The 26,687-nt window shown below is 35.2% G+C and overlaps 2 protein-coding genes across 4 annotated transcripts in view; one reads left to right on the plus strand and one right to left on the minus strand.

Annotated features, from left to right (window-relative positions):
* GALK2 (galactokinase 2) overlaps positions 1 to 26,687 on the plus strand; it is a 104,406-nt gene that overhangs the window by 15,210 nt on the left and 62,509 nt on the right. For 2 of the 3 annotated variants that reach the window (XM_036238742.1, XM_036238741.1), the window contains exons 2-5: positions 3,889 to 3,977; positions 7,095 to 7,218; positions 16,348 to 16,438; positions 19,779 to 19,925. In XM_036238742.1, coding sequence (XP_036094635.1) covers positions 3,889 to 3,977; positions 7,095 to 7,218; positions 16,348 to 16,438; positions 19,779 to 19,925 — 451 coding nt within the window. The remainder of the gene's footprint in view (positions 1 to 3,888; positions 3,978 to 7,094; positions 7,219 to 16,347; positions 16,439 to 19,778; positions 19,926 to 26,687) is intronic. The other variant, XM_036238743.1, reaches the window with a different exon arrangement.
* Positions 11,024 to 11,152, minus strand: LOC118615003 (thymosin beta-4-like). The gene has a single exon (XM_036238746.1). It carries the CDS (start codon positions 11,138 to 11,140, stop codon positions 11,024 to 11,026), a length of 117 nt encoding a protein of 38 aa, XP_036094639.1. The 5' UTR covers positions 11,141 to 11,152.

Genomic DNA, 26,687 nt, shown 5'->3' on the forward strand with positions numbered 1-26,687 from the left:
GGTCTGGGAGCAACATTTTAACAAAAGATGATAAATTGTGAGAAGGGACTAGATAAAGAGGAAGGGGTTTGGGTTTCTAGGGATGGTAAGTTGTGAAAAGGTGATTGTATGGGGAAAACTAATGGAAAATAAGAGTTATTTTAGTAAGGTTTGTTTATGTAGACTCAAGTCAGTGAGGTCTCCAGTCATAAGAGTCATCTCTTGGTATGGGGATAGACAGCTTCTCAAAGGGAAAAAAATTTATGCCAAGCTTTTTGGTGGCTAGAGAGAGGGTAGAGAGCTCCTTCGGCGTCTATTAATTGCTTTATGCTCAAAATAATCCTCATACCAAATAGCATATTTTGGAGTGGCACATTTTGATCCTCTTCACCATAAACACACATATTCACAACAAATTATTCTTAAATTAGTATTAAAAATTTATATTTTATGTAATGCCATGAGTGATTATCTTGATGTTAATGAGAAAACAGAGGTGCAAATAGGATAGAAAACTTGTCTAAGGTCATAATGGCAAACTAAAGATGCATGTTTTGTCTCCTGAAATTTTAATTTATTCTTCTCTGTAGTTAGCCATTTGGTCACCCTAGGGTCCTCTGAGAATGAGTCTTTATGGCAAAATCAATTTCATTCACTGCAGTCATAATTTTGTTTCTCAAGTTCTGTTACTAAAATTGCTGTTAAAAAAAAAAGATCTTAAGTCAAAAGATCATTCAGAGCACCAGATTCAGCAATTTATGTGATGATATTTTGGCCAATTCTGCCTTTAACAATGTAATCTTTGTAGTAGCTCTTATTTTCATATTAAAATTGCTCATCGTACTCTTTTTGAGGGCATACTTTAAGTGACTACATTTTAAGAGATGAAGTCTGGCTGGTGACTAGCTGAGAGTGATGAAAATACAGCTGCTCCCTCAATTACAGCAGAACTGCTTCATTATTATAGGATTAGGTATGAAGTTTAGAAAAATACTGTATGCATCAGTTCTTTCTATTCTTAGAGAAAGTACTTTCCTTGTTTTGTTTCAGAGCCTCTGCACATTTGAATTTTAAAGGCAGGAATGTTGTATGGTAAGCTTGTTGTGAAGGAGCAGTTACAGTAAGACATGGTCTGCTGTCTTCCTGAGGTAGTCTGGGAAAATAATGCAAAATTTAATAACTCAAAATCATTTTGTTAAAACATTTTAAGAGACTGATCGTAACATTGCTGTTAGTATTTCATCTTTTTTCTTTGGTATGTGTTTGCAGTTCTTATAAAAGCAAATTAACAATGATTCAAGTTAGCGGAACTTGAATTTATTTCTATATATGATTTTCATAGGCAGAAATAACATTAGCCCCTATTGTAGCTACTGGAGTAATATAAGCCAGAAAACTTCTCCCTTTTCCCATCTAATTGGTCACCAATTCCTGCGGATTCGACTTTCTTAATTTAATTTGTACCCTTCTCTATCTCCACCACTAATGTACCCTCAGGATTTCTTTCTAGATTAATTACAATGGCTTCCAATTGGATTTTTATTTTATTTTTCTGTCTTGTCTTCCTATGATCCGTTTTCCACACACTTCCCAGGAAACTTTTGCAGGTGGGAAACTGATAATATCACTCTATCTTTAAACATCTGTTCACATCCCTTGGCTATGTGTTAAAAGCCAGATTCTTCAACTGGGCATATAAAGGCCTTTAAGATCTGGGGCTTGATTACCACTAGCCTCCTTTCCTACTTTTCTCTTTTGATGTATTTGAAACCCTAATTATAATTCTCTGAATGCAGCATGCTGGGCCTTTTCATTTCATTTACCTAGTATGTATCACCCCCTCCCACTTGTCTGACATCATTCTTTACCATTCATTTTAAGAGACTGCCTCTTGGGGAAGCCTTCTCTAACTTTGTCTTCCCCTTCTGGATTTATCTTAGCATATACATTCTCTCACAGTAGGAGCTAAGTAGCTTTCCCCTGTACTCCAGAAGACTGACTTATTACTCTATTGTCACTCCGTATTGTACTTTTTAGTTCACCTGTCTTTCTCTTTTACCAGACTTTTTTTATATTCCTAGAAGCCAAGGACTATTATTTATTAATCTCCTTTCGAAGTAGAGTACTTAGTAAAGCATCAGCAAATTTTTAAAAAACACTTTTTATTTTAAAATAATTCCAGACTTACAGAAAAGTTTTCTGTAAGTTCAGACTTACGGAAAAATTATTGTATGCTCTTCTCCTAGATTCCCTAAATGTTAACATTTTTTGTATTTGCTTTATTGTTCTCTCTCTCTCATAATTGCCTAAACAGTTCGAGATTTAGGTTGAAGACATGAAAACATGATACCTCTTTAACTTTAAATACTGCAATGTGTTTCCCAGAAAAAAAGGATGTTTTCTAACATAATCAAACACAATGATCAAAATCAGGAAATTAATATTGATAGAATATTATCTAATTGGCAGAACTCAAATGCCACCAATTATCCCACTAATGTCTTTTATAGCAAAAAACATTAATAATATTTTTTCTTGGGCAGGGTTCAATCTAGGACACATGTTGCTTTTAGTTGTTTTTAAAAACTTTTTTTTTCTTCTTTTTTTTTTCTTCTTTTTTTTTAGTGGGGGGCAGTTCCTCAGTCTTCATATTTCATGACCGGTTACTTTACAGAATATCCCTCAGTTTGGGTTGCAGGAAAAAATTGTGGAAAACATTGAAAGGGACCACAGTAATCTTTCTGGGTGTCTCCAAGGAGAACCAGGAGTTGCTTGACATACCTATCATCCAGATTATCATGTGGCTCTGAGCCTTATATTCAAGCTCTTTCACAGCTCTGTATGTCATAGAAAACTGAAAGCAATGCAAATGATTCTTGTCCATAGAAACTGCAAACTGTGTTTGGTGGAATACATTTGATTGTTGCTGCTTGCTATTAACCAGTTTTTCTATTTATAAGTTTATTTCAAATTTCCTTATTTGTGTATGAGGAGTACTTGGGATTCTTCTAAATGGTTATATTACTGGTTTTGTCATTAATTAAGAGATAAAATCTTTTTCTAATGAGATAAAATCTTTAAGATGTGTTTATATCTGTATGAGTCATGATTATACTTTAAAAATTTTCTCCTTTAACAGTTTACCTAAGTATTTCTTCGTGATTAGACTCACTTTGTTTTTGGTAGGAAAACTACAAAAACGTAATTTTGTTTTCTCAGGACATCATATCAGGAGACATAGATATCTATTGTCACATTACCAATGCTATTAACTTGAATCACTTGGTTAAGGAAACTCTACCTGGTTTTCCCACTGTAAAGTTACTATTATTTCTTCTGTAATTAGTAGGTATCTTTTGGTGAAATACTTTAAGAAGATGTTAATATTCTGTTTCATGTCAAACTTTAATTTACTGGTTTTAGCATCCATTGATGATCCTTGCCTGAGTCAATTATTATTATAATGGTCACCAAATAGTGACTTTTATGATTTTTTTAAAATATATTTTTATATTTATTATTTGTCATTCCAGTGTAAGGAAGTGTTTTTCCTTTTTCATTTGTTTGTGTCATTGTGGATTTATTGATTTTTACTTTATGGGTTACAGTATGTTACCTTTTTACGATGTTGATGCTCAGATTGTTTCAGATCTGGGCAGTAAGAAGAACCTCCTTACGTGGGGCTCTGTGTCCTTCTGACATATTTCTGTCATTGTTTCAGCACTTCCTTACTTTCTAGCACAGCAAGATGTGCCAGATTTATGTCAATGAAAGAAATTCCAAACTTACAGAAAAATTTTATGAGTTTATTTAACTTTTTAAATCTTCTCTGTGCTTAGCTATACTCTTGTGTCACGTAAGGGGTTACAGTCTTGTTTATTTCTCGGGTTTTTATTTTTCTGTTTTCAGATTGCTAAAGCTAAAAGAGACATTTAACTCTAAATTTGGATCCATTCCCAAGTTTTATGTTCGAGCACCAGGAAGAGTCAACATAATAGGTATTTTGAAAGTTCCTTCTCTTAATTCTTTTGTCCTTTGGTAAAATACAAATTTTTGTTAATGCATTATTTTCTTAATGTTTTCCAGGAGAACTGAAAAATGGAATATTTTACATATGTCTGTTACAGCAAGGCAAACTTTTGCATAAGGAACACACTGTATTTTCATCTTTCCCAGTTTATGTTATTAATGTTAATTTTGCCCAGTCATTTAAAAAAATGTATAAATTTGTTGGAATCTGAATATTAATATCATTTCATGAGAGATGAAAATATTTTTGTGTGCTGCACGTTAAATTGAGTAGTTTTGGTGGTTTTACATTTATTTATTCATTGGATTAGAGGAATACTAGGAAACTAGTATTCTTGGTTTTAATAGTGTGATGACCTAAAGAATGAGTATGTTTTATTGAGAGAAGATGAGATGGGGAACTGAGAAAAATCCAGGAGTCAAAGGAGGATTAAAATGAAAACTTTTTATAATGGAAAATGTGAACATCCAAAAAAGTAGTTGGAATAATATAATGAAATCTCACGTACCCAACATCCAGCTTCAGTTATTATCAACTCAGGTGATCTTATTTTGAAGCAAATAAAGAGGATTTTAAAAATATGAGATATTTGAGTATGGTTAAATGAGGAGGGAAAATGCAGTAAACTCAATGTCGTGCAAGAGAGATTGAAGACATCTGAGAAGGGAAGAACTAATGGAGCAGAACTCCTAAGAAGGCAAGAGGGCTGGTATCTAGAGCTCAGGAAAAGGGCCACTTTGACTCTTTTAACAGAAGGCAAGAAAGAAAAAGATGCGGTTTGATGTAGGTAAATATATAATTTTTGAATAGAAAGTCGAGGGAGTTCTTGTGGAAGACAGTTGGAAGGATTGGAACTTTAAGAAGAAACAAAATTTGAAATAGCCTTGCGAAGAATGGAAGAGGGAGAAGACTAGAACAACAAAAGCTTTTCTAGGTAGCATTGTGATCTGGTTCCAGCTGGAGACCACAGAATTGTAGCAACACTAGTCTGCAAAGTTTTCATTTTTTTCTGTCTCAGCTAATCTAAGTTGCCTGGATAGGATTAACAGAAGAATGACAAGGCCTCAGGAAGTTGATGATATTGGCAGGAGAGCAGATAAAGTAATGAACTCTGGAATCTATGCTGGGTAGAAAAAGAAAGAGATAATAAGAAGCTTGTAGGGTGGGGGTGGGGTGGGCAAAGAACTGAGTCTGGAAAACAGGAAAGTGAGATAAACTGTAATAGAAATGGCAGGATAGGAAGTTTGATATTTGAAACTAAAATTTCATAGGTAGAAAAGTTCCAGGTGATAAGGTCTGTGGCCATTGGTGGATCTGTCAATGCCATGGAAGTAAGTAGAGCAGAGGGGAAGTTGTGTTTTCTTGAGATCAAGGGATTAGGAAGCTGGGACCTAAGACTGGGTAGTTTACCTGGATATTGTCCAGGTTATTGCAGGACTGGGATTGAGCGGGCTAAAATGAGGTGCTAAGGTCTTCAGTGAAGAACAGAGTATCTAAGAGTCTTAGATGAAAGTGATGAGGAGAGAATGTGGCATGAGCTGTGAGGAACAGAAGGACAGAAAAAAGGCCTGGAAACAGCAGATTGGGAGGAGAACATCAATAGCTCCTTGCTGTTGAGAGGATAGCAAAGAAGCCATATCCTCAGAAGAGAGCCAAGTTTTGCTTAGTTTTGGGTGTAAGGTTTCCAAACTAAGGATTTTCTTGATAAGTAATTCTTATTCTAGTAAATTTATTGACTTTTCTGATTTAAAATGGGAGGTATTATGTTCCAATGTAGTTAGCTTAGTTAGTGCTTAGGATGAAAATTTCAGTGTTTATTAAAAAACAATATTATATTTTTGTTAAATATGCAGAATATAATCATCTTGTTATCCTTACTTGCCAGCAGTTCCTGCTCCCTTCATGTCCCTCACCTGGGTATTTCCATCAGTTTTGACAAAGGGAGGAATGTCAGGAGACTGTAGTCCACACTGCAGCCTTCCCGACAGAATCGGGTGACCCCCTAGATTTCCACTTGTTTAAATGTGTTTTCTACTTGTGAACCACAGTTTTGTATTATTCTCTTCTTGAAGAAAATTGGGGAGAAAGACAACTTTGGAAACCATTTCTTTGTCATTGTCAATCCAGAAAAAAACCCTTTATTATTATTATTGTATTTTATTTTGTTATTTCAAAGGACATGTCAGTGTAGAAACAAGACTTGCTACCTGTAATAATATGTAGAATAATATGTAGAATAATATTTATTTAAAAATATAATTATGCAGTTTAATTGCCTTGCATTCATTTTGATTTCAATTGATCAATGTCTGCCTAACCCATCTTTCTTGAATTGTTATTTTGTATGTAAATGTTATGAATAACAACCTTGAGTTTAAATGATAATTTGGAGAAGACATTATGGTATAATAGAAAAAAAATTCCTCTTGGTATTGCATAGAAGGATTAGAATGAAAAGAATAGTTTTCTTCCTATATTTGCTTATTACATATCAAGTAGTACAGATTAAATATTCTTTTTCTAGCTTTTCTTTATCCTAGCTATGTTTAGCACATTTAACACAATGTACTAGTACCAGTGTAATTTGTTAGGTATTTGGTTAGTTCACAAAAAATATATAAAGCAAAGGTCCTCACCTTTATTAAGCTCATTCTCTAGGGAGGAAGAGAGTGGGACTCACATAATATTAATATAAGGGAGAGTGTGCTAAAGGCTTCAGTTGTTCACATGTTAAAAATTAATAAAAGAAAACAATAGAAAAAGTAGATAATGCTTTTCTTGATGTTCCACATAACTAGTCACATAACATAAACATGATCATTATGAATTAGAAAATGGGAAAAAAAAAAACTAGTGAAGTTTTAAAGAAGTCTAAACGTTAACATAAACTAATAACATATATTTATGCTAGCAGAATTTCCTGGCTCAGATGTCTGGGAGAAAAAGAAAACTGAATCACTTTCTGCCCATAGTATTTTTATATTCTGTTAAAACCTGGCTGTTGGTCAAGCTTTTTCTGTGTATCAACTGGAATTTCTCTTTCATATACTATCAATGATAAAAAATGCTTTCTTTTTTTTTCTAGGAGAACATATAGATTACTGTGGATATTCTGTTCTTCCTATGGCTGTGGAACAAGATATGTTAATAGCTGTGGAACCTGTGAAAACACACACTCTTCAACTGGCCAATACTAATCCCTTATACCCGTGAGTATTTAGGATTGCTACTCTGTGTGTGTGTGTGTGTGTGTGTGTGTGTGTGTGTGTGTTTATATTTGTACCCAAATGAACTCTTTAGGAGATATCAAATTTAGAATAAATCATTTTTTTCCTCTTTTTAGGAATGATTTAATTTATTAAAACTTTTTAACTGATTTCCAAAACAATCTAAGGCTACTATTTAATATTTGTTTATTTTGTTCATTCGCTCACTCATTTAAGAAGCATTTTATGAAGACTTACCATGTGTCTGACATTGTTTTATCTCTGGGCGATACAAAGATGAAAAAAACTGTCCTTTCCCAGAAGGTATTTATCATCTATTGCAGTAACTATTTCCAGCAAAGTCAGGGCTGGCTAATTCTCTTGTCACAATATTTACCATGCTGTATTATTATTATCTGCTTACTTGCCAGTATCTCCCCTCCTCTTTCCCAGTAGATTACAAGCTCTGTGAGTTCAGATACTATAGCTGCCTCTCTTCTTCAGTACTGTAGCCTCTGTCAGACACAGAGTCTGGTACATAATAAATGTAGGTTCCTGGTACATATGCTTTATTAAGTTAAGGACATACTTTTTTTTTTTTTTTAAATTCTTAGTTTGCTAAGATTAAAAAAATCATTAGTGGGTATTGAATTTTATGAAATGTCTTCTCAGTATTGAAGATCAGCTTTTTAAAAATGTCATAATTTACATTGATGGGTTTTCTATTGAACTGTCTTTTCATTCTTGGGATAAGCCCTACTTGCTTATAAGATATTATGATGGATTTGATTTGCTAATTAAAAAAATGATTTTGGCACCTAATTGGTACATTATCTTTTTGGACCGTTATTTATTAGACATTTTGCTTACAGTAATGTTTATTCTGCGAATATTTTATGAGTGCTTTTGACAAGGCACTATATACCAGGTTATATAAGATATAGAAATTCCCTACTTTTAAATGGAACTTATTGTATAAGATCCTTTTTATTTTCTATTTATTTTGCATAATTAAGACTATATCTTCTGTACATTTTGAACCCTTTAAAGAAAACCTTTATCTCAAATGCAATTTTGTGTCATCATAAACATTTAAAACTGAATGCATAATAATTTTTCACATTGATTTACTCAAATTCACTTAACCATTCCTACCATGATGAACATGTGGTTTCCGTTTCATTTTATTTCACTTTTTTCACAAAAGCAGAGCCTGAGACAGACTTGGGTGAAGGTAGAGTATTTGGGAAATGATCCCAGGGGAGCAGTGGTGAAAGAGCATGGTTAGGGAAGCAGAGGTGAAGTGCTAAGGCAGGTACCTCTGCTTTATTCCATTAGGACCCCTAGGAAGTATGCAACATGCTTCCAAGAGTTCCATACATGTTGTGTAGCATTCATTGCATGGAGATACCATAATTTATTTCTCTCTTCATCACTGATGGGCAGTTAGATCATTTCCAGTTTTTGGCTATTACGAATAATGCCACTAAGAATGTTTGTAAATCTGTATGTGGATATATGTTTCATTTTCCTTGGTTAAATACCTAAGAGTGGACTGTTTGGGTTTACCTTTTCAGGGACTTGCCCGTTTTCTAAAGTGGTTGTACCATTTGCATATTTGCATTCCCACCATCAATTTGTGAGAGTTCCAGCTGATCCATATCTTTGCTAACTTGTCTTTTTAAATGTTAGCCACTCTCATAAATGTGTAGTTGTAGCACACTGTGCTTTTTAATTTTAATTTCTATAACTAATGATGTTGAACATCCTCTCATATATTTGTTAGCTATGTATCTTCTTTTTTGAAAGGTCTGGCTAAATCTTTTGCCCATTTTCAAGTAGGTTTTTCATCTTTTACTAACATGTGAGAGTTTCTTGTATATTGTGGATACAAGTCCTTTGTTAGATGTATGCTTTACAAAATATTTCATCCAGTCTGCGGCTTGAATTTTCATTTTCTTTACTGTGTCTTTTGAAGAAGAATACTTTTTGGTTTTGATCAAGTCCTACTTACTGATTCTTTTTGTTCACAGTAAATCGTTTTTGACTCTATTTAAAAAACCTTTGTCAAACCCCAGGCCATTAAATTTTTCTTATGTTTTCATCTAGACGTTTAATAGTTTCAGTTCTTACATTTAGATCTATGATGCATTTTTAGTCAGTTTTTCTATCTGGCATGAGATAAGGGCTGAGGTTTATGTTATTTATTTATTTATTTAGTTTGCATATGGCTATCCAATCGTTTCTCACCATTTGTTGGAAAGATTATTTTTCTCACTGAATTATCTCAACACCTTTGCTGAAAAGCAATTATTAATATAGGTATGGAATTATTTCTGGACTCTATTCTGTTTCATTGATGTATTTGTCTATCTTTATGTAAATAATGCACTATCTGAAAACTGCAGCTTTATAAGAAGTTCTGAACTCAGGTAGTATACATCTTCTAATATTGTTTATCTTCCTAAATTTGCTTTGTCTATCCTAAATCTTTTGCATTTTCTCATTAATTTTAGAATCAGCTATTCAATTTGTATGAAAAAGCATGCTGAGATTTTTTTAGGGTTGCACTGAATATATAAATCAATTTGGGGAAAATTGACATCTTCACAGTATTTACTCTTCCAATTTATGAACATGGTATATCTCTCTATTTATTTAGGTCTTCTTCAATTTCTCTCAGAAATATTTTGTTGTTTTTTTAAGGTACATATTTGTACATCTTTTGTCAATTTTTTTCTAAGTTTATTTTTTAAAATAATTTTTGTTTTTCAATTGCAGTTGACATATAATATTATATCAGTTTCGGGTTTACAACATAGTGATTAGACTTTATATAACTTACAAAGTGATCACCCTGATAAATCTAGTATCCATCTGATATGCTACATAGTTATCACAATATTATTGATAATATTCCCTTTGCTGTGCTTTACATCCTCTTGACTATTTTGTAACTACCAATTTGTAATCCTTGTCCTGCTTTCCCCTATCACTCCAACCCTCCTCCCATGTGGCAATCATCAAAATGTTCTCTGTATCTATTTTGTTTGTTTAGTTTGTTTTTATATTCCACATATAAGTGAATTCACATGGGATCTGTCTTTCTCCTTCTGACCCATTTCACTTAGCATAATACCCTCTAAATTCATCCATGTTGCTGCAGCAGGCAAAATGCCATTCATTTTTTTTGGCTGAGTAATATTCCATTGTATATATGTACCACTTCTGCTTTATCCATTCATCTATTGATGGACACTTAGGTTGTTTCCATATCTTGGCTATTGTAGATAATGCTGCAGTGAACATGTGGATGCACATATCTTTTCGAATTAGTGTTTTAGGTTTCTTGGGATAAATACCCAGAAGAGGAATTACTGGGTCCTTCATTTTTTTTTTCCTTCAGGTTTTAAAACTTTTTATTTGTGTATTTAAAAAAAGTATGCATTCCAATAATTAAAATCGTTTGAATAAAAAAAAAAAGGCACTTTGATTAAACTGCATTTTAAAGCCTGCAGGAAACCTTGGACCAGCTTGGTTTTTACTCTAGATTTCACTGTCCTCTCATCCAGATTCTGCGCCTTCAACAACATGCACGTTCTTTTCCTTCCCTGCGAGCCAGACAGGTGGATGAGAGAGGCAGGTATGGCCTTCGTTGTCAGCAATTCTTTGATGTGCAAAGGGGCCACACAGTCAGTTAAACTTGATCAAGTTTCTTTGCATCTTACAAAGTCGAAGAGCTAAAAGAAGTAAAATAAGAAAGCAATGCTTGTGGAATGCACAGTGTATATTTTTGGTATATGCCTCATTACGATTTGCCTGCTTGCTTCTCCTGTTCGATTGTTTCTTTTGAAGGCAGTGAATTTTTCTCTTGCATTTCTGGTGTCTTCAATTTCGACTTCTTGAATTTCTCAATCTCAGTCATGCTGGATTTGTCAGTCACGGTTGCAGAGGAAGTGGAGAGAGGTGCACAAAAGGATGATCTGCTCAGTGGCAACTGCCAAGTGCCATTGGGTCCTTCTCTATCTCTTGTTACATCTTTTGTTTTAAAGTCTGTTTTGTGTGGTGTAAGTATTGTTAACCCAGCTTTTTTTTTTCTTTCCATTTATATGAAATATCCTTTTCCATATCTTGACTTTTCAGTTTTGTGTGTTTTTCAATCTGAAGTGAGTCTCTCATAGGCAGCATATGTATGGGTCTTGTTTTCTTATCTATTCAGCCACCCTGTCTTTTAATTGAAACATTTAATCCATTTATATTTAAAGTAATTATTGATAGATATGTAGTTATTGACATTTTATTATTCATATCTTTGACCTTTTTTTTTCTTCTTAAAAAGTCCTGTTAACTATTTTTGTAATGCTGGTTTGTTGGTGATGAACTTCTTTAGCTTTTTCTTGTTTGGGGACCTCTTTAGCTTTCCTTCAATTCTAAATGATACCTTTGGTGGGTAGAGTAATATTGGTTGTAGGTCCTTGCTTTCCATTACTTTGAGTGTTTTGTGCCAGTCCCTTCTGGCCTGCAGAGTTTCTGTGACAGGCTTATGAGAGCTCCCTCGTAGATAACTAATTGCTTTTCTCTTCTGTTTTTAAAATTCTTTCTTAGTCTTTCACCTTTGGCATTTAATTATAATGTGTCTTGGTGTGGGGCCTGTTTACGTTCATCTTGTTTGGAGCTCTCTGCACTTCCCGGATTTGTGTGTTTATTTCCTTTGACAGATTAGGGTCGTTTCCGTCATTATTTCTTGAAATAGGTTTATCAATTCATTGCTCTCTCTCTTCTTCTGGTACCCTTATGATGTGGATGTTGTCCCAGTGGTCCCTTAAACTATCCTAATATTTTTGGATTTTTTTTTTTTCTGTTTCGATTGGGTATTTTTTGCTACCTTATTCTCCAAATCACTGATTTGATCCTCTGCTTCATCTAATCTGCTGTTGATTCCCTGTAATGTATTTTTCATTTCAGTAATTGTATTCTTCTCTGCTTTCTGGCTCTTTTTTATGTTTTCTATCTTTTTGTTAAAGTTCCCCTTAAGATCATTGAGCAGCCTTATAACCAGTGTTTCAAACTTTGCATCTGGTAGATTGCTTGTTTCCATTTTGTTTATTTCCTTTTCTGGAGCTTTGTCCTATTCTTTCATTTGTGATATGTTTCTTTGTCTCCTCATTTTGACTGCCTCCCTATGTCCCCCCCTCCCCACTGTGTTTGTTTCTATGTTTTATGTGGAGCTGCTATGTCTCCTAGTCTTGGTAGAATGGCTTTGTATAGTAGGTACCCTGTGGGGCACAGTGGCACAGTCTCCCTGGTCACCTGAGCTGGGTGCTCCAGGTGTGTCCCTTGTGTGGGTTGTGTGTGCCCTCCTACTGTAGTTGAGTCTTGATTGCTGTTGGCATGTCAGTGGGAGGAATTGACCTTCAGGCTGATCAGTTGTGAGGACCGGTAGTGACAACAATGAAGGAACTATTGTTCAGGGGCTGACACTAAGGATCAGGATTTACTTTAGTGGGGCTCTGGTGCCTGGGTGTGTGGTTTGTGGAGGCAGTTGGATGGTGCTCTGAGGTGGTCTGAAGATGGACGCTGGGTGTATTGGTTCTGAGACTTCCTGTGAGGGGCTCTGTTACAAGCCAAATTCAGCCACACCTGTGCCATCCCTGGGGCCACCTTGTATGAGCTACAAAGTGATCTGCAGATGGTTGCCACTTGTGCTGGGCTTGGAGGTGTCTGGGAGAGGCTAAGCTGTGAACTGAGGCCAGCTGCTGTTAGTGTTGGCCTTGGGGCTGCTTAGCAAAGGGTACAGGGTATGTTGAGGGCAGATGCTATTTTTGGGGTTGTGAACCTTTTATAGGTTTTAGAAGAGTCCACAGCATAAGGCAATAGAGGCCATTTGTATGGAAGATCCACTGGAAGCAGCTTGGGTGGGCCCATGAGTTGGGTGGGATAGGTTCTCAGAGAATCACCAGGTTGATGGAGACTCATATATGGCACCCACCTGTGCATTCAGGCTGGGTTGGGGGAGGGCTCAACAAAAGGACAATGGCTTCTGCCAGTGCTTCTGTTTGGGAGAAAGCTGTCCCTTCAGCCCTCACTCTGAAGCCAGACAATTCAGTTTTTCCTCAGATGTTCCTGGCGCCTTTCGAGCTGCTGCCTCAGCACTGGAGTTCAGAGTGAGTGAGTTTTTCAGTGAGTGAGTTCATCGGTGAGTAAGTTCATGCATGGGCCCTTTAAGAGGAATACCTGGAACTCCTGCCACTCTGTCTCACTCAGCCACAATATCTGCTGGTTTTCACAGCCAGAATTTGTGGGGACTTCTCTTCCCAGCACTGGAACCCTAGGCTGGGGAGCCTGGTGTGTGGCTGAGACCCCTTGCTTCATGAGCAGGGGGAGGACTTCCACAGCTAAGATACTCCTCCTAATTTTTAACCACCACATGTGAGTGGTGGACCAGATCATTTGAGTCTCAGCCCTCCTACCAGCCTTGATGTGGCTTCTTCTCTATATCCCTAGTCATATGACTTCTGTTCGCTAGACTTCAGGCAATTCTCAATAATGATTGTTCTGTAGTTTAGTTATAATTTTGGTGTGATCATGTGTAAATAAATGTTGTGCTACCATTTAATTACCCCGCTGTCTTTACTCAAAGCCTCCAAGTATTATTTTTGATACTGTTCTTGTAAATGGTCTAGCCCAGTTCCTGACACAGACAATGGGCAAATGTTTGTGTGAAGAACAGGTGAATGAATAAATAAAATGTGTAAGTGGAAAATATCGACATAGTGAGTCATATCTGCTCATTTTGAGGACTTTTTTCTTAGCATTCTACAAGGATATAAGAGTAAAGAAAACACGTGGGTGATGTAATTCAGGATCAAGGGTTGGTGGGAAAATGAGTGCCTGTTTTTGAACCTTAGGAAAAGTGTTGGCAGAGAGTCAAGACAGGGATGGAAGATGATACTCCAAGCCAATGGCATCCAAAGGAAAGCAGTGTAGCCATACTTAGATAAAATAGACTTGAAGCTGAAAAGTAAAAAGAGACAAAGATGCACATTATGTAACAAAAAAGGGACAATCCATCAAGAAGACAACATTTTTTAAATATATATACACCCAACTTTAGAGCACCAAAATATATAAATCAATTATTAACAGACCTAAAGGGAGAAATTGATAGCACCACAATAATAGTAGGAGACTTTAACACCCCACTTACACCATTGGGTAGATCATCCAGACATAAAAACAATAAGGAAATATTGGCATTAAACGATACATTAAATTTCATATACTTAATAGATATATACAGAACATTTCATTCAAAAGCAACAGAATACACATTCTTCTAAAGTGCACGTGGAACATTCTCAAAGATAGACCATGTATTGGAATATGAAACAAGTCTCAGTAAATCTAAGAAAATTGAATCATACCAAGCATCTTTTTTAGAAACTAAACTCAAAGTCTCAGAAGATTGTGATCTAAACAATAGAGGATTCAAAATAGCTGTCATGGAGAAACTCAAAGAAATACAAGAAAACTCAGGGAATTCAAGGAGCTCAGAAGTAAAACTGTCATTTTCGTTTTGGGAAACTCCGTTACAGCGATTATTAATGGCACCTGATGGGGTTGTTCTTCTTTTGGTACATTTGAAGTAGCCACACACATATATATATTTTTTATTTAGGTACAGCTTTATTTACTTTAATTTTAACCAGTCGCCAGGTTGGTAATTAGAGGTCTTTTTCCTCCGGTAGGTGGTGCTATAGCACAAGTTTCTTGTTTCTCTTATCTGAGTTGACGCTATTTGAGAGCCAGCATTTTCCCCCTTGCACTGCCTCTGCCAGAGGTGTCACAGGTGCCCTCTTCATTGCTGCTTGTGCTTCTGGGGTCACTGGTGCCTTGCTGCTGCTGGTGTTGCTTTAGTGCTGGTTTTGCTTTGGTCATGAATGTTGCTGCTAGGATAACATGTACCCCCAATGCTTACGGGGTGGTTGGGTCTCAGCAATGTCGTGTTGGTCGCGGGGATGGCACGGCTTAGAGGGGTAGGTGGGGTTGAGAGCCCTGCTGCCACTGCGATTTGGTTCTCTGTGGCTGTTTATGTTGCTGTGGCCAGAAGGCCAGAATCATGTGCACTGCCTCTTCTGCTGCTACATATTTTGTGCTTTGGCTGATTTAGAAGCCTATCTATTTTTCATTGTGAAATAATTTTTGACTTACAAAGAAGTCACGAAAATAATACAAATAATTCTCACATATTAACTGATGTGTCTTCAGTGCATTGTGTCAAGGAGGCACATGATGTTCCTTTCCTAGTTGATGTTAATTTTGATCATTTGGTTAAAATGATATCTGCCAGATTTCTTACCATAAAGTTATAGTTTTTTTTCTCTTTACAGTAAGTATCTGGTGTGGAAATACTTTGTATGTAAATATCTTTTATGTACAAAAAAAATTTTACTCAGTAACTTTAGCATCTATTGATGATTCTTTCCCAGTTATGGAATTTGCCAAATAGTGATTTTTTTGTTTGTTTCTATCATTTCTTCTACATCTATCTATTAATTGGCATTTTACTTTAAGGAAGAATAAAATTCATTTAGGTATTTATTCATTTCTTAATTTATATCAGTAGAGTCATGGATTCTTATTTGATTTAATGAGTTACGATCCATTAGAATTACTGTTTTGTTTGTTCCTTTTCCCCCCTTACACTGCGCATATAGTAAAATTGGACGGGTGGGGAAAGAAGGCTTTGAGTACTTTTGTTCCAGTTAGAGGTATGCCAAACAGCAGGTCTAAGGATAAGCATTTATGTGGGTTACACCAGCTTAAGAAGGATCATCATGAAATAAAGAGCGGTATAGATTATGCTAAAATATATTGGTTTCTCTCCATTTCAGGAAATAAAAAGGGTCATTTGGAAGTAATTTAGTTATTAAGGTCACTACAATGTCTTTTAACTTCTAAAAGTTGGAATGTTTGTTGTCTTGGGGTAGAATGTGAAGTACGTATATTGAAAGTAAATGGAAAGTGAGATTTCAGTACCACTATCTTGGCACAAGATGGCAGTAGCTAGCCATCAATTTTGCAGCACAAGGCCTCTAGATTTGAGTTAACAGTATCTTTTTGCCTTTGCAGAGACTTCAGTACTAGTGCTAATAACATTCAGATTGACAAAACCAAGCCTCTGTGGCACAACTATTTCCTATGTGGATTTAAAGGAATTCAGGTAAGTTGGTGTAGCATTTGGTGTATCAAGATATATTTTATTTACTCTATAATTTTTGTCTCCTTTCAATACTAACTGATGTTTCTGTTCTATTTTGCTAATTTATATATTTTAGCGGATAGGGTAGATATGACATTTTCTGGGTGGTGTTCACAGGGGGCAGCAGTGGCTGTTCATAAGTCAGGTGCATTCAACAAACATCTTTCTGGTTTAAATAAAATTTGTTTTTCAGATATTCTTTTGAAGGCTATATTCTATTAATATTATTTATATTTGAGGATATAGAGGTATGTACTGTAACAGTATTTATAATTAAATAGCCCAGGGTTTGACTCTGATCCTCTAGCCAGCTGTATTAATTTAACCTCTTAAGTCCGAGGTTTGTTATCTATAAAATAATGTCACTGGGTTGTTGCAAGGATTATACAATGTTTGATGCATAGTAAGCATTCAAGATAGGGTAGCTAGTATTGTTATTACTACTTCAGATGGGGTTAAAAATGATGTAGTGAAATTTATTAGAATAACTATTTTCCTAGAAACATTGAATAATTATCTCGAACATCTCTAATGTGTAGGTGAAAAAGAAAATGGAATATTTCCTCTCTCTCTTAATTAACAAAAGTATGAAGGATGAAAATAAAATTAATTTGCTAAATCAATTTTGTTTATTAAAATCCATGTTTTAGGAGCTTATGTTCCTCACTGTTTGGAGGTCCTATCTGAAACTTTGTCATGAGTAGCCTATAGGACTCAGTGGCTTATCTGTTACAGAAATATATCACACTTATTTCTGATGTGTAGTCTTGTACTCTAATTATGGTGGTCTGGTCTTAGAGTTCCTACATTCTTTATTCCCTCTTTCCTTCCTTCCTTCCTTCTTTCCTTCCTTCCTTCTTTCCTTCCATCCTTCCTTCCTTCCTTCCTTCCTTCCTCCCTCCTTTCCTCTCTCCCTCCCTCCCTCCATCCCTCCCTCTTTCCCTCCCTCCCTCCATCCCTCCCTCTTTCCCTCCCTCTCTCCTTCCCTCCCTGCCTCCTCCCTCCTTTCCTTCTTTCCTTCCTTCCTTCCTTCCTCCTTCCCTCATTACCAGACACATGGTAATAACTTATGAAAAAAGTTATTGATAGGTTTTAAATCTTCAAATCATTTGGCTTGTTGTATGTGTTAGTGGGAATTACAGTATTTGAAAGCATTTACCTGGCAAATGTAATTTGATTTTCCTTAGAGCAACATGCCTTTTATAGTATATGGGTATAATGACCTAAATAACATATGTTGCTCTGTGTTGCTTTTGAGAATTTCAAACCTTTTTTTTTTTGGTTTGACAACTTTATGTGCAAAATTAGGTTTGTACAATGAATTTTTGGCAGAAAAGTAATTTAAATTTAGAAACCTTCAAATTCAAATATTAGAAAGTTCCAAAGGATAATCTGTTTATATTAAATTGAACATGTTATCCTTTTGGGATAAGGCTATTACAGAATTTGGCAAAACCCATTTGTGTTTTTGAGTCTGTCGTACATTTTAATTTAAACATTGTATGATAAGTTTGTAAGTATGATTCACATTCAAGACACCCTGTGGATCAGTTTATGGTTAAATATTTAACATTATCCAAGGATTTTTAAAAAACAAGCTGTCTTGATGTTCTGTATGAAAGGGCACTGGCAATAGTAGTGGTTCAGTTTATAATGTGTTTGTATTTCTGGAAAGGAAATTTTTAGATGACTTGAAATCAAGAAGTACATCCAACTGAATCTCTTCTTTTGTGGTACATGTTTTACCAGTTTAGGGGAAAAGGACAAAAAAAATTAAGGAAAAAAGCCCTAGTCTTCTATTTGCAGAGTTTTGTTGTTAACGTTGGTTCTTCTAACTAGTTTATTGAAATTTCTCCCTAAAATAATATGTATGATGAAATGCATAATTATGTAATGTAATAGTAATTTTTACTTTAGTCTTGAGCTGTTTGAGTAATTTGCAAACATGATGGTGCTTTTCTTGGGGAGGCGGTGGCCTTGAATATATTTTTAATCTTAAACCACAAAGGTTATATATTTTGATATCATCCTAAGTGTCATTTTCGATATTCATCTAAGTATCCTAAAGTTTTCCATCTTTAGAGTCTGATTATTTATTTGGGCTTTCCTATTTGGAGAAATAGAGTCCCCCTGCTTCATTTACAGCCTACATTCTCATTCGTGACTTAATTCTAATTTGGCTGTCTTGAAAGCTGCCATATGGCTAGTTTGTATCTGTAAAAATCTGGATTTTTTCATATAGCTGACTTATGTTAAATTATAGTGACACTATGCTGGCCCAGGTTGCTGATTGTAGTGGAGAGGTTCTCAGCCAGAAATCAGAGACCCGGGTCCTACTCTCAACTCCCTACATGTGATCTTAGGAAAGTTTCTTAATTTTTCTGTACGTAGGTTTTTCCATAAGTACAACAGAACTGAGAAAGTTTGGAACAAGTTTTTCTTCAGAGGACCTTCTAAAGAAAGACACTCCGTAGAAATCAGCCACTGCTTGGTGTTAGGCTTTTACAATCACAGCGTGTGGGAATGTGCTACATAGTGATTTAATCTGCTTCACTAATAAATGTGTTTTTCTTTTCTCGTTATTTGAGAATTTGATTTACAATTGTTTAATTTTTTCCCATGTTTGTTCAAATCCATTAATATTCAAGAAAAAGATCATTCAAGGCAATTTTAGGAAATGGATCAGTAGCTTTATTAAATTAAAATTATTGAGGTGACATTGGTTAATAAAATCAAATAGGTTTCAAGTCTACAATTCAGTAATAAGTTATATGTATTTGCATTGTGTGTTCACCACCCAAAGTTAAGTTTCCTTCCATCACCAAATATTTGACCCCCTTTACCCTTATCTACCTTCCCCCTCCCCACTTCTCTCTGGTAACCATCGATCCACTGGCCATATTCATGAGTCTCTGTTTGTTTGTCATGTTTGTTGCTTTTAGTTTCATATTTCACATATAAGTGAAATCATATGGTTCTCAACTTCTTCTGTCTGACTTATTTTACTTCACATGATAATCTCGAGATCCATCCATGTTGTTGCAAATGGCAGTATTTCATCTTATGGTAGATCGGTAGCTTTTTTGTTGAACAAAGTAAAAAGTAATCTTTATATTACCATACCCTGTGGCCAAGAGCCCTTACATAAAATGTCATAAACTCAATTGAATTGCACAAGTGGTTTCTATAAATAGCATAAGTCCACTAATAGACTTTTTCTCCCTGGGGAATAGAAGAACATTTGGCTGCTTCTTGAATCTGACACTAAAGTTACTAGTGCTATTTTTCCTTGTATTCTTAGGAACACTTTGGTCTTAGTAACCTGACTGGGATGAATTGCTTGGTGGATGGAACCATCCCACCAAGTTCTGGCCTCTCCAGCTCCAGTGCTTTGGTCTGTTGTGCTGGCTTGGTGACACTCACAGTTTTGGGAATGAACCTATCCAAGGTAATCAACTTGTATATGTTAGCCTCGCACAACCCTCTCTTTCTAAAGGCATTAGCATTTAAATCTCAAAATTAGAATGCCTTCCTTTGATTGGAAAACTTTGTCTTACCTAAAAAGACTACACATGCACACATTTAATTAAACAAGTCCTGCTTCTGCTAAACCACTATAAGGTTATTGATAATTTTCAAACAGTGAGTAGATCTGTAAATAACTATATTATTTAGATTAAGTGTGGAATTGGAATGCATGGATATCTTTTTAGATCACTTCATTAACAAGTTAAATTTAGAATAAGAAATTCTAGTCCTCATAGTTGGACCTGCTTATTTTCACCTGAACTTTAAATTAAATATTTGACAAGCAGTGGGTAGAAAGGGTATAGACCAGGCAATAGAGGAACTGAACAGCATATCTGTTTATGCCAGTAGGTTAGTCACTGAAATAAACTTAAAAAAATATATATATATTGCATTACAAAGAGAAAATGCTTATTTAAAGGAAACATAAATCCTACAGGAAGTCAGAAAGCCATAACTTTACAAATTCACATAAATTTCTGACATTGCAGTTCAGAGCAGGTGTGCTTAGCTTTAATTAACGCTTTGTATTTCTGGTTCAAATAAAATGTTATCATAGGGTTTTTTTTTTTTTTTTTTTATCCTATGTGCATAAAAGTTCATAAATGGTTTGGGAACACATACGGGGCATCAGGCAGATCAAGAGAGAAAATCAGCCACATGCTTAGTTTTTCTTAAGCCTGTTTAAACTTTTAATTTGAAAATTATATATGTAAGAGGAAAGAGAGAAATGAAAGAGAAAGCAAAGCCTCAGAATTTTCTTTAGCTATCATGTGTAACTATACATTAATTAGCCCAATGGTGTATTTCGAGGGAAGGATAACTTGCTTGTTATTATTTGTTTAAGAGGAGAGAAATCAAAGAAAGAAAGTTCATATATAAAATCTGTTCATCATTAAACCATTATTTTCTTTTTAGTGGCTGCTTTGTACCAGGTAATGTTCAAGGCGTTGGAATTATAATAGGCGCAGTTTTAACCCTCACAGTGCTTATGATATAAAAGAGGAATAGAGAAAGTAAATAGGTGGATAAGTAGTTTGCCATGGTAGCAGATCTAACCTAGACTTAGCATAAGACAGCTAAACTAAGAAACAAGGATTTGTAGATGCTAGTTGAGAGTACTAATAGCTCGTTGGAGGAATTAAAATAAATTTTATTTGCCTGGAACACATAGTCATTTGGATAACAGGGTAAGAGACCAGATGCTTGTAAACTATGTTGAATAATTGAGGCTTTATCCTGATAGCAGTGTAAAATAATTGCAAGTTTTTAGGAAGAGAGTTAACGTGGTCATATTTTTAAAAAAGATCACCATGGCTCTATTGTTAAATCTAGATTTGAGGGCAACAATAATAGCAGTAGGAAGATGATTTGGTTTAGGGAAGTGACAATGAGAATAGAGAGAATTGAATGATAGATCTAAGGTACATCTTAGACAGAATGACCAGGACTTGATTATCAATTGGATGTGGGGATGTGGGACAGCAAGGAGTCAAGAATTATACCCAGGTCTCCGGCATGGTGTGAGTCATTGGAATAAGTAATACAGGTGAAAAAATACATTTGAGGGAAAGTAGAAATATTGAATATGAAGAATCTATGGGCATATTGATGGAGTTATCTAGTATTTAGTTACAAACAATATCTCTGAAGGTCAGAAGAGAGATCGGGACTTGAGATGTCCATCTGAGAGTCACATAATTAGTTTTTGAAGCCATAGGGGTGGAGGAGAACATCCAGTAGATGAATGTAGGTAGAAAGATAAGGAAGAGTAAGACAGATCTCTGATAGGCATGAACTTTTGAAAGGTGGGCAGTGGATGAGATGTCCACTGAAGTGACTGAGAAGTAATCAGATAGATAGGATGAAAATCAGAAAAGTGAGGCAACAGCAGACTATTTCATGAAAGAAGTGGCAGTGATGTCAAATGCTATTGAGAAGCTAGGACAAGGACCGGAAGTAGCCATTGGATTTAGCATAAAAGAAGTTGAATAAAACTTCAAAAAGAGCTCTTTAGAATATGAATGGATTGAAGGGTCTATGAGTTGAGAAAGTGAAAAAGTGGAAACGTTCAGTAGATACACAAAATCTGGCTATGCCTGGAGAAAGAGATAATCTGGTATCTGGTGGGGTGAGGTCAAGGAATTTCTTTCTTTTTCAATGGTAGGATTGGTGAAACATCATCATCATCATCATCATTATTATTAGTAGTAGTAGTATTGTTATTATTATTAATTTGCATTTTTGGGCTCCTTGATGGTGTGTATATCTAAGGGAAAGAAGATAAAGAAAATAAAAACACTTGAGCCTTTGGAATTGATTCTGGATGTCTCTGTGTTTTCAAAGTCAAAAATAGCAAATTGATTGGCATAAAAACATGTACTATACATAGATCAATGGAAGAGAATAGAGATCCCAGAAATAAACCCACCCATATATGATCAATTAATTTGACAAAGAAGACAAGAATGTACAAAAGGGGAAAGGACAATCTCTTTAATAAATGGTGCTGGGAAAACTGGACAGCCACATGTAAAAGAATGAAACTGGCCACTTCTTATACCATACACAAAAATAACTCAAAATGGATTAAAGACTTGAATGTAAGACTTGAAACCATGAAACTCCTTGAAGAAAACATAGGTGGTAAGCTTCTTGACATGGTCTTGGTGATGATTTTTTTTTTGCATTTGATATCAAAAGCAACAGCAGCAAAAATGAAAATAAACAAGGGGGGCTATATCAAACAAAAAAGTTTCTGTACAGCAAAGGAGACCATCAACAACATGAAAAGGCAACCTACTGACTGAGAGAAAATATTTACAAATCATATATCTGATAAAGGATTAATATCTAAAATATATTAACTCATACAACTCAAGAGCAAAACCCCAAACAATCCAATTAAAAAATAGACAGAAGATCCGAATAAACATTTTTTCAAAGAAGATATACTTATGGCAAACTGGAACCTGGAAAGATGCTCAACATTCCTAATCTATCACCCCACACCTGTTAAAATGGCTATTAATAAAAAGACAAGGGATAACAAGTGTTGACAAGGATAGGAGAAATGGGAACCCTTGTGTACTGTGGGTAGGAATGTTCATTGATGGCGCCACCATGGAAGCAGTATGAAGGTTTCTCAAAGAATTAAAAATAGGACTACCATAATCCAGCAATCCTATTTCTGGGAATTTATCTGAAGAAAATGAAGACACTAACTCAAGAAGATAATATGCATTCCTATGTCCAATGCAGTATTATTTACAATAGCCAAGATAAGGAAATAACCTAAGTGTCCATCAATGGATGAATAGATAGAAAAGATGTATATATCTTTCACATGTACCACACACATGTTGGAATATTATTCAGCCATAAAAAAGAGAAGGAAATTTTGCCATTCGCGACAACATGGGTGGACTTTGAGGGCATTATGCTGAATGAAATAAGTTGGAAAGAAAAAGACAAATACCTCGAAATCTAAAAAAACCCAAACAGCAGAAAAAAGCTCAAAGTTACAGAGAACAGATTGGTGGTTGTCAGAGTTGGTGTGAGGGCGGGTGGGTAAAATGGGTGAAGGGGGTCAAAAGGTAAAAACTTCCAGTTATAAAAGAAACGTCATGACTGAGAGAAAATATTTACAAATCATATATCTGATAAAGTTAATATATTTTAGATATTAAAACTTCCAGTTATAAAAGAAACGTCATGGGGATGTAATATACAGCATGGCATCTATAGTTAGTAACACCATATTGTATATTTGAAAATTACTAAGAGAATAAATCTTAAAAATTCTCATGAGAAAAAAAATTCTATAACTGTGTATGGTAGTGGATGTTAACTAGATTTATTGTTGTGATCATTTCACAATATATACAAAAATCAATGTCAATTATACCTCGATTAAAAGAATTGAATGAAAAATATCAAATCAGAACTATCTGACTCCATTGCCTAAAAAAAGTAATATGCATATCTTAGCTTTCCCTGCTAGTTTAAATTGTACTGACAATGCTTCATTGTCTAGCGCTTAGCATAATTATTTGAAGAGTGTTTTTGCTTTGGTAAGATAGAATCTTGACTGAAAGGATTTGCTTGGTCTTTAGTTAAGAGCCAACAGTATACTTCTCTTATAAATATTCTAGAATGTAACTCAAGGAGAGAAATTCAGAGATGAACTAGTTCAAAATCTTTATTTAAAACTTTTTAAAAATTTTAAACTTTTTAAATTAAAACTGTTTTTTTAATTTTTAAAGTTTTTGAAGTGTTATATCCCTGTTAGGAAACAAATGGCATATAGGACATAAATGAAGAGAATTTAATAAAAAGGTAATATATAGATTTGTGGGCAGGATCAAGGGACCTGGCTAGGAAGGGTTGGTTTTCCTGTGAAACCAGAAGCCATTATAATTCAGGAAGTATAGATGTAATGTCAGAAATGCAATGAGGCAGAGAAAAAGTGAGTTGGGTGGGAATGGCAGTGAGTGGAGATGGGTGAGGGGAGTTGTCCATAGAGGTCATTCTTTTGGTATGGAGAAGTGTGAGAATGGAGAGCAGATAGGCAAACAGAATACCCAGCGTATCTGATAAGAAAAATAAATTCCATAAGAGATTGGTGACTAATGCTCTCCCAATTGATAACTAATTTCCTCCAAATTATATGTACATTCTGTCTGCCTTATACAATTACAGACAATAATTATTGCAAATGGGATATGATAAGTAGGACTATGTGGAACTTGTTAATTCATTAATAAACTAAATGTTGTACGTCTGAAACCAGTAAAACAAAATAGCTACATCACCCAGAAGGTCTGGAAGACAGAAATTATGAATCAGAATGGAACTGACAGAGGAGTGTGGTGTGATAAAAGGCCTATGAAATAGAAAAGGCTAGAGGTTTTAAGATGTCAGAATAAAGACACAACTATTCTTTCTTTTTCCTTCATTCATTCTCCAAATAATAGGGAAAACAAGAAGGCATAAGCTTCATCTTTGATAAATCAAGGAGATATAAATCACCCTAAAGCTCAGGATACAAAGATGGAAAATGGGTGGAAGGATGGTGCATGACTTAGCAGAGTGGAGAAAGGTCAGAGCCAAGTGTCTGGGAGGGAGGCGTAGATGGAAAGCAAGCTGGCTTACAGGTCTCTGGAAAGATTTAAGGATTAAAGGCACCCAGTACCTGAGAAAGCAGGGTGATATGGCAGGTGTGAATTTATTTGAAAGTCCTTGTGAAGAGCAGTTAGACCCTCAGAGCCCACTATTACTTGGCTAAGTAAGGAAACCATTTCCTCCTACCTTTGTAGGAGTCTCTGGAGAAACAACCAGAGATTGTCCAGACATAGGGACTCTGAGCATTTAGAAAGGCAGAAGGAGAATAGAATTAAAAACTGAGAGATTAAAGAATGTTCTGCATCTCAACAGTGCAATTCCCAACTCCCTTCTGGTCATTTCTAGCATACTAGCAGCTAACCACTCCACACCCCACCAGGAATATTGGAAGATTCTTCTCAGAGGAAGCTGAAATGTCCTAGAGAAAAGATACTGACATTGGATGACCTTCTCCCACAAAATTTCTCCTGCTACTCTTATGACCCTATTAGAAGCCCATTTACAAAATTTCTAATCAGCTTTTTAGTGACTCACACTTAAATATGATAGAACATTAAAAGATAATTAGACCTTGGAAGAAATCCTCTAACATGAAGCAAGCAAACAAAGAAACAAAAAGGAGCTCAGAAGACATTGAGACAATGCTGACAGCAGAAGAATGCTTCTAAGAAGCCATGATGTCCTCAGAATGTTATTTTAAAACGAGGAACAAACAATAAGATATAGCTTTTGGATATTATAAATATGATAGCCAAAACAAAAAGTTTAGTGAAAAGATTAGAAGAACTCTCTGATGCAGTGGGGGAAAAAAAGAGATGAAGAATAAGGGAGAGAAAGATAGGAAAATTTATAGATCAATTCCAGAAATCTGAGATCCAATAGTAGGGAGAAACAGAAAAAAGTCACTAGAAAATTGTTTAAAAAATAATATTCCTCCAAAATAAAAACATGAACTCTCAGATTGAAAGGTGCTCACTGGGTATTTGGCATAATTAGTAATAACAAAAAAGAAATTATACCTCAATAAAATAATGTTTTTAAAGAAAAAAAACAAGCCAAAGTATACCATCTGGGGATTTTGAAACTTGAACGTTAATAGAAAACACACTAGAAGCTGTTGAGAAAGCAAGAGAAAAGAAGGGAAAGAGATCACAATCAAAGGGTCAGGAATGAAAATTAATGTATCAAAAACAATTTTGGAAGGCAACAGATTAATGTCTTTAAAATAGCTTCAAATAATTAATTGCGATCAAGTGTAAGAATAGAATAAGACATTCTCAGACATGCTAACTCTAAAAGTCTACAGGATGTAATCTATCAAAACTAGGGAGTTAAACCAAGAAAGAAGATAACATGGGAACTAGGAAATGGGGAATCTAACACAGGAGAGAGAAACTGGGTTTTTACTGAACGTTGGTAAAGGGAAATCCCAAAGTAACGCTCATGACACCCAGCAGTTAGAGAACACCAAGTGTAGAGCAGAGCAGAAGAGGGAGGGAAAAAAATGAAATTGATAAATCTTATCAGGAAAAGAAAAAAGAACTGATAGGTCTGACAT

Source organism: Rousettus aegyptiacus, unplaced genomic scaffold, assembly GCF_014176215.1.
Source record: "Rousettus aegyptiacus isolate mRouAeg1 unplaced genomic scaffold, mRouAeg1.p scaffold_m13_p_3, whole genome shotgun sequence".
In the NCBI taxonomy this organism is placed as follows: domain Eukaryota; kingdom Metazoa; phylum Chordata; class Mammalia; order Chiroptera; family Pteropodidae; genus Rousettus; species Rousettus aegyptiacus.

Excerpts from the sequence above, each read along its gene's own strand:
- LOC118615003 (XM_036238746.1), bottom strand. The coding sequence starts at position 11,140 with ATGACTGAGATTGAGAAATTCAAGAAGTCGAAATTGAAGACACCAGAA.